At 44.8% G+C, this 8807-nt stretch overlaps 1 protein-coding gene across 1 annotated transcript; it reads right to left on the reverse strand.

Annotated features, from left to right (window-relative positions):
- Nucleotides 1-982: 982 nt before the first annotated feature.
- Nucleotides 983-5390, reverse strand: LOC127318720 (5'-adenylylsulfate reductase-like 4). The gene is made up of 4 exons (XM_051349197.2): nt 5056-5390; nt 2615-2802; nt 2406-2530; nt 983-1889 (listed from the first exon to the last, which is right to left on the reverse strand). The coding sequence occupies exons 1-4, from the start codon at nt 5227-5229 to the stop codon at nt 1591-1593; spliced, it is 786 nt and encodes a 261-aa protein (XP_051205157.1). The 5' UTR covers nt 5230-5390; the 3' UTR covers nt 983-1590.
- Between the last annotated feature and the right edge of the window lie 3417 nt (nt 5391-8807).

Consider the following 8807-nt stretch of genomic DNA (forward strand, 5'->3'; position numbering starts at 1 on the left):
GGTGTGGTCCGCTAGGGACCACGTCACCAACTACGTCGACCTGGCCGGACCATCGGAGCTGTCTGCGCCAAAGGAGGAGAAGTCCGGCGAGGAGGAGGGCGACGACGCCGACAGCTGGTCCTTCCCGTCGTCCAACGGCGACGACCTGGACTTCAGCGCCTTCAACTCCTTTCACCGCTAGATGTTTTTTTTTTAGTTTTTTAGTTTGAATTAGTGTTAAATTTGTATAATTTCGTTCGAACTTCGTATGAATATCGTTTTCAACATTTGAATTTGATTTTCAAAATATATCGGAGCCGTCTGTTTGGGGGCGCCGATGTGGGAGCAGCTCCCCCAAATGGAGGATGTTGTACCGGCGCCTCCAAACGGAGATGCCGGCGCCCCTGCTGACGCCTATTTAGGGGCTACCGGTGGAGATGCTCCTATGGTGTTGAGCAGGCGGCGAGGTTGTCAACCCGACTAGTTCATCTCCGTGCTATGCGAAGATCATCCTGACAGCTACGTCAGGCGGCGGCTCCGGATTTGGCAAGTCGTTCAAGGTCCGTGGGTGGTCGACTGGGTAGCGATCGCTACACAACAGTTGGGCTGTGCAACGTTTTGGCTTGTGTGCGGGAGTTCTGTTTTTGTGGCGTTCGGTGGCTTCGTTGCGTGGACAACCTGTCAGCTTGCTTGCGTGGTTTTTGTCTCGGTTTTCTTTATAAACCAAACCAAATACGGAGTAATGTATAGTTTGTATGCTTTTTGGACACGGATTTCCTCATAATCTGGGCCACTCTCTTCTATCGAATCACCTCGAAAAAAAAGCCAAGCGCATACTCAATCCTCATGTAGTCCTTCAGTTCGAAATCACCATTACTTACAAAAAGTAATATATCTTGTTCAAAAAAAAAAATATACACCTCAATTCTAGGTTTCAACAAATTTGAGGCACATGAGATTTAATTTCACATTTCACATTAAAATTGGTGTAAATGAGGGGATATACTAGAACAATCAGCCATCCAAAGATTAGCCAACATTTCCATTGATAATCCAGTAAACCGTACTAGAGCAATCAGCCATCCAAAAAGAAAAAATACAAGTAGCTTCCATGGGATGTATTGGCTTTATCAGATCACAAAACCTAATCCTGCGCCCTACCTATCCTCAAGCTAAAATAATAGGTCAGCAAATTACAATCTTACACTCCATTGTAAGTTTCGAAGGAGGTGGTTGACGCTAGCTTTACAGGAATATCAGCATTAGCAAACAGAATCATCTCATCTCTTAAGCCTGTACATTATCTCAGATGAAACGCAAAATACTGTTACTCCACAACTCATCTGACATCACCCCAGTAAGCTGCAGGCAGGCCGCTGTAAATTTTACTCCCTGAACAACAAATGCAGCGATAACAAAGAGTGGAAATACACATTACATCCAGTGATACACTGAGCTGCAAATTATCTGTTTTGGCAATCAATTTGGATTACCCTTGAGCAGAAAACAGGAATCCAACCCAAAATGATTTCAGTTTGCTGCCTGTACCACTCCCTTCTGTGTATGATGCCTTGCCTAGTCAGTTAAAATTTCCGTTCCACATTGGTTTCCTCAAGATAAGCTAGGAAATAACCTCTTCAGTTCATGAAATCGCATCCTCCAGGCTTGCTTCACACATGCATTGAGCTTGGGAAGCAGGAAAAAGAATAACCGCAAGATCACAAAAGCGCTAGCAAATGCCAGACATGTATCCTCATGAAGTAATCTGTCAGGTGATCTTGCCCATAAGAACAGAGAATCCTCCAGCTCTGTATTTTTCTCATTCTCACTCTCACTCTCATTTTCAACTATATGTACCGTGTCTTGCATTCCCTTCAGGGATATTGCATCCACTGATACAGGATTTATACCTACATAGTTTTTAGAAAACGAAAGCATGTGAAATGCTTGAAACATAGAAAGATGAAAGAACACTAGCAGGAGCTCAAATTGGAAAGTGAACAGCATTTCATGTTTATAGTAAGACATACAATTATACTTTTGGTATTTAGCCAAGGTTCAGGAAAGCGGAAAAAAACGTCGCTTATGCATGCTGAAGCGCATTGCGGAGGCCATCCACATCGATTGCATAAGCGCTTAAGCGGAGAAAAGTGGAAAAAAGAGGAAAAAAGCGCCGCTTATGCACGCTGAAGCGCTAAGCGGAAGGCCACCGCACCAATTACGCTTAACGCTTTCTTGAACCTTGTCTTTAGCACAGCGAATTTCAAAGCAAATCAATGTCACCATAGTTGCAGAAGCATCATGCGAAATGTGAAGAGAAATATACATGTGGAAGGTCAAAACATTGCACATTTGCGAATCACGTTCAAGACAATAAAAGAGATGCTTGGTCGGTTTCACAAACTTGGAAAATCATGGAATCATACCTGTAACATCGTTGTAGAACATAACAAGAGAACTCATGGTCCGAGATCCATGATACCGTACACGCACTGTAGAGTTCACAAGGAAAAGTGTAGGAAAGGCACGGACTCCATATCTTGATAACATTCTGTAATTAACAAAGTCAAGTGAATCATATGGCAAAAAATAATAAAAGCAAACCAATATGTTAGTTTTTCGACTAAATACTCACCTTGGTTTAATACGTGATTCTTCAAAAGAAAAGTGAGCAATTTTAGGAAAAAAGGATGATAGCTTTTGAAAATCAGTCCTGAAGATCTTCGAGAAAGGGCACCACGAAGCATGAAAAAGAATAGCAACAAAATCTTCCCTGTTCTGCAGCACAAGAGTCACTGCCCTCTGCAGAACGCCATCATCTCCCTGGAATATGAAATATAGAGCATGAAGCAGTAAATCTAGAGTAATCCACTAACATTGAAGAAATGTACAGGTCGGAAACACTTCATCAGTTGCCCAGTCAGTTCAGCCAATCAGATTGTGCACATAAATCTAGATCTACCAGTTAATGAGGGAGGAGCATCTTGGATTTACGTACATGTTACTGGTACATAATGGATGCTTCAACTTTTTATAGGTAGGAAGATAATTGAGCTATAATGGCTCAAACTTTTGATTCATTTGCCCTAACTTTGCAGATATATTCTTAATAAAGTTTAGTACCGTTCTAAAAAAAGCTTCTCAATTGTGTAGATACCGATGTATATAGACATATTTTTGCTATAGGTGCATCCGTATCTGGAAAAGGTGGAGAAGCTTTTTTTGGAACGAAGGAAGTACATCCATCCGACTACTAAGAGGCCTTATGGAAGTGTTATCACAAAGGCCCCTGGACCATTCTAAAACATGACCTGGAGCTGCGGCAAGCATGTGGATCCACATCCACATTCTTCTCTCTGGTCAGGACCTTTAGCCTCTACTTAATTGAGTGTTATTCAACCAGAAAGGAGGATATCAGGTGGGATCAGTATCTAGGTGCTCGCTTTCTTCGATGGCAGAACCTTCATCTTGAGCTTGTAGAATGTGCACAGCCGGTCAATGAGATCAGAGAAGAAGAGAGCCACCATGGAAGATAAGAGAGAACCAATCAAAAAATCAACCTGGCATGGAGCCTGAATGCACATGCTCAAGCCTAATTACAGCAGAAGAGCCTAGCTGGAGGTGACAGGGATTCACCATCACTCACCAGGGGTGACTGGCGAGTGTGACAAACAGGAGGGGGAGTTGCAGTATGATGGAGACGAAGGTTGAAGTTGTCATAGTGGAGAGCGCAAGTGAGGGGAGGAGTAGACATGGAAAGTGATAATTCACCTAGTTAATGGTGCACATCATTAAAAGCAACATGGCCTCCTCCATGAAAAAGGATATAAAATATTATGAAGGCATAAAAAAATTCCAATAGCTTAATGATATGTGTTTTAAACAACAACTTCTATGTCATGCATAAACAGTACCTCAGTTATGTGGCGCATACAAACACTTCCTAGCTATTAGGCATGTTAATGTTGAGGAATTGTGTCCCTAAAGGAAAAATGCTTCCGTGGCCAACCAGCTCTTGTGTATAGCATAAGGAACTGAAAGTAAAGTACCAAAGGTGGCCAACACAAAGATTAAGCAAATCATTTCCATACTCCCTCCGATCCATATTAGTTGCCTGTAATATAGATGTATCTAGACATATTTTAGTTCTAGGTACATCTATACTAATGTCAAGTAATATGAATCAGAGGGGGTACTAAAATCAGTGCCAGTTATAGATTAACGAATCAGGGACAAGTGACTCCAAAAAAAAAAAAAACAGGGACAACTGGCAGAGCACATAATCCAGCACGAGCTTTGACAGAATTAGTGTAAACAAAAGGGTAGGTTGGCACTCTTGCGTAACAAAAGAATTGCCACTGCACAATCGGTGACAGCCAACTTGTTCAAACATACCCTCAACATAATTTAAAGCTGAATCAAACAAGAATGCCATAAAAATGCAGCATGCCAACAAAATCAGGGAGTACACCATCGTGCCAACAAAATCAGGGAGTACACCATCATGCCAAAAGAGAACCATACAAAGACATGCTTAGAGCGCATCCAAAATTAACAACTTAATTTTCAGGTAAATGACAGGCCCTAAACGCTTGAGTTTTCGAAACTTATAACGCGGGGATGTGTCCGCCGTCACGTGGCAGGGCGACGCAATCCCAACCATGGTTTCCTGGGAACGGATGGCGTGATTTTCGGATGCCTCTGACATCGCCTGCAACCTGGCAACTCTCGATTTGGTCGCGCAAATTTGCCGACGCGAGCTATGGGGCAGTCCTAAGTTTTATGTTGCAGACTCCAAATTGTGTCAGCAAGCCATGGAACCCTTCAAGCATTCCCCCGTGTTTTCACCCACCTCATATTGGCATACTTACAAAGTTGGAATTCAAATTCAACTTAGCGATGCAATCAAATTGAATCGTGGACATGGCAGCGTAGATTTGATAATACAGTTTATGAGCAGCACGATAGGATAAAATTATTAGAAAGAAAAAAGGAAGCACGACGTCATCAATTTATTTACGAAAAGTATGCAACAGCGATGAAATTTTAAGCGGCGGAACCACAGGTCGCGCTGACCTCGACGACGCCCACGTGGTGGACCCAGAGCCCCGGCGAGTCGGCCGTGGGGCACGAGCCCGACGCCCGGGGCAGGATGGCGGCGGCGGCGGGCGGCTTCGGGCAGGCCCCCTCGCTGGCGGCGGCGGCGAGGAGGGGGAGGAAGAGCAGGACCCCGAAGGCCCTCGCCGACATGGCGCAGGTGGGCGGAGGGGAACCCCACCGAACGGATCGCGCGGGCCGCCGCGCGCGCTCTGCGCCTGGGCGCGGGTGGAGGGGGAGACGGTCAGCGGAGCCGGCGTCAGCAGCCGGGCGCGAGGGGGGGGGGAGATGTGGATGGAAGGAAGGGGAGGAAGAGGGTGAGAGACGGATGCAATTGGCTCGTTGTCGTTGCTTTCTTTTGGGAAGGTCGTCCCCGTTTCTCGCGGTTCCCGTGTGGATTTTTGGAGTACTCCCTAGCTGTTGTACGCGTATTTTCTACTCCCAGTACTCTTTTTGGTAAAAGATTTGCTATTTGAGAATTATAAGTTTATGCTCAGTAAGTTTTACACCGTTTTGATTGCATTGTGATTAGTACAAGTTGTAAGTTGGGTTGCAACTAAGTTTTTTGAGTTGTAACAACTCAGATTTTTTCCAGCTGCAAATGGGGATGCAAATAAGAAAAATGTTATACCATTAGGTTTATTTTGTGATTCGTGCTAGTCATAACTTGCAGCATGAGTTGCAATTGAGATTTGATGACATCATCTTACTAAGAAAGAAATTAGTTTTTAGTCGGATGAAAAATAGCCACACCATTTTTCCCAATACTCCATGCTAAAATTAAATGTCTCATCTTTTTTTTACATACGGATGTAGACGTAGGGTACCACGGCAATACCCATGAATTATGGAAGGGTGTACACTGGTGGATTCGTTGGTGTGCAAACAATACAACACACGAGTCTCAGCTTCAGGCTCCCGGGGGACACAATTCAGCTTCAGGTCCCCGGAGGGAAACCTCTGGAGGGATCATTCTTTTATGGATAGAGGTAGTAGAACAAATGTCTCGCAAAAGATGTAAACCATAAGGAAATGTAGGGAATGTCGCATAGTGTGCCACTCCTCCTCCCTCGCGAGCTCTGCCCGCTACCGCTTCTTCCCCACACCCTACTATGCTCACTGGCTAAGGTCTCCACCGGTTCCTTGAATCAAGGCTATAGCCCGGCATATTAATATGGCAACCACACCAATACAAGATTTCCAAACAAAGAAAATGCTGGGGCAACAATGGAAACATGCTCAAAAACAAAATGTTGATACCTCCACCGGCTTGCCGCCACCGCTTCCCCCATGTGCTCTCCCATGCATGCTGTCAGCACCGCCTTGGAAGACGTCAATGGGATCATGTAAGCACGTTTGGCGTAGCCGGGCCTTCTAGGGACGACCATGAGCCTCTCCTTTGGTGGCTCCCACTTCTCCTACCCGCGTCGCTAGCCCGCGGCTATCCGATGCTCTTATTTCCTTGTAGGATGCCATGCCGGAGTTGGCCACGCCACTAGACTTAGTAGAAGCGAGTGGATTGTTTGGGCTTGTTCAGTTTGTCTTCGCTTGACATTCCGTGGTGGATTGGTGGCCGACGAGCTTGAATAGGCCATGACAGTGCCTCCATGGTCATCGGAGAAGGTCAAGTTTTGGGGATTTTTGTCAATGCTATATATGCCGCTATAATTTGTTGCATGTGTCTTAAGGGCAAAGTCCTAAAATGATTTATGTGTGTATGTTACAAAGAGACTGATGCAATGTTACATGCGTGTTCTCGTAATGTAGGATGAGTTAGGAAAAAATGTTTGGTGTGTTGTTCTTTTATTGGAGACTACAACATAGTTGTAGATTTTGCTCCAAATAAATAGGGATTTTCTACACATTAATTTTTTTTGCTACGTGGGCATATTTAAAGTGCTACATTTTTTTTCTTACATCACAAGTTTTTACACTTCTTGGGAAAAGTATTGCAAATCGGTATTACATACAAAGAAAAATTGCTACATGCAAAACATTTGCTACATGCGAAACATTTGCTACACTAGTAAGTATGCACGTGCACGCGCGTCTCAACAAATACATATTACAATCAATAAATAATTATAAAATTCCCTAAAAATTACTTAGAAACTATTAAATTTCTCATAATATATTTTTAAAATGTCATTTAATGTATTCATATACTCAGTTTGGCATCCCGGATATATTAACATCTGACCACACTTGTTATTCATTAGTACAAAAAAGACTATTACACCAGCCACTATGTACATGTTCCTCATCATGTTTTTCATCTTCCAACTCTCTTCCCTCTCATCCCGATCGATGCCACCCTAACTCCAACACTTGCATTCCCTCCTCATTGTCATGTTCAGCAAACCATTACTACTCAAGCCCAATTTCTATCACATCATATGGCCACCTAGAAGCATAAATCTACCAAAGAAACAACTACATTATAACTAAGTTGCAAACTATATATTTACAACACAGTAGCTACAAATTAGAGTGTTATGCTGTAGAGTATAAAGCTATTGAATGGATCGTAGCGAACAAGAGGGGGGAGGGTGAATGGACGCTACGTCAAGTTTTAGTCTTTTTCAATTTTAGCGGTGTGGAAGGTAAAGGTGAATCCTTTAATGGTGTTGGTGTTCCTACAATGATCCTAGGACAAGTGCAACAAGCAAAGGAACACGCAAGATAGTAAGAGTAAGGAGCGGGATAACCGGATGGCGCGGAGACGAGGCGAGGTTTGTTTCCCGCAGTTCCTCTCACAAAAGAGAGTACATCTACGTTGAGGAGGTGCTAGCCTCACACAAGAGGCTAGGCGGCCACACCACGAAGGAAGGCCTCACCTTCTTCCTCGAGAGAGCTCCACAAAGGGGCTCCCCCTTCTCCACTATGACACCGGTCGAGGCGGTGATTCCTTCACAAGGTTGGGGCGAGCTCCACGCCACACGGAGGCTCCCAACAACCTATGGAGCTAGCACAACACCAAGCTGGCCTCCATAGGTGCACGTTCTCCAAGATCCCACCATAGGAACCCTAACACCAAGATCCACTAAGGAGTAGCAAGTATTGGTGAAATCTCTCTTGGTAGAACTATAGATCGGGGTCTCCTCCACCACTTCTCAAAATTTGGGCAAGATTGGTTGGATGGTTGGGGAGATCCTCAAGGTTTAAGCTCAGCAACAATGGAGGAGAGGGAGAGAGGAGAGATAAAAACGAGCTGGGGAAGAAGGGGCCTTTATATAGGTCCCTTCAAATCCAACCGTTAGGTGCAGTTTTTGCCTAAGCAGTACTACCGCTTTGGTAAGCGGTACTACCGCTCTGAGTTCGAATCCCCTCAGATCTGGTCCACGTCGACACAGAGCGGTACTACCGCTTGCGGTACCGCTCGAGGTACCGCAATAGGGTCCAAACCTTACTGGACTCAAAGCGGTACCACGGCGGTACCGAAGCGGTACTGCCGTAACTAGATACGGTACCGTGAGCGGTACCATGGGCGGTACTACCGCTTGCAAGAGGTACTACCGCTCAAGGTACCGTAGAGGTACCGTAACTCGTACTGTGGGTCGAATTCAGCGCAGAACTTCAGAGCGGTACCGTGGGCGGTACCAGTAGGGGTAGCGGTACTACCGCTACTGGTACCGGTAGTACCGGCCTGACAAAAACTGTATTTCTCCCCTTTTTCTTTCCAACCATGTCACCTTGATGCGCGTGGTTGACGTATTGTCTTTTCGTTCGAC

Source organism: Lolium perenne, chromosome 7 (genome assembly GCF_019359855.2).
Source record: "Lolium perenne isolate Kyuss_39 chromosome 7, Kyuss_2.0, whole genome shotgun sequence".
Taxonomy (NCBI): domain Eukaryota; kingdom Viridiplantae; phylum Streptophyta; class Magnoliopsida; order Poales; family Poaceae; genus Lolium; species Lolium perenne.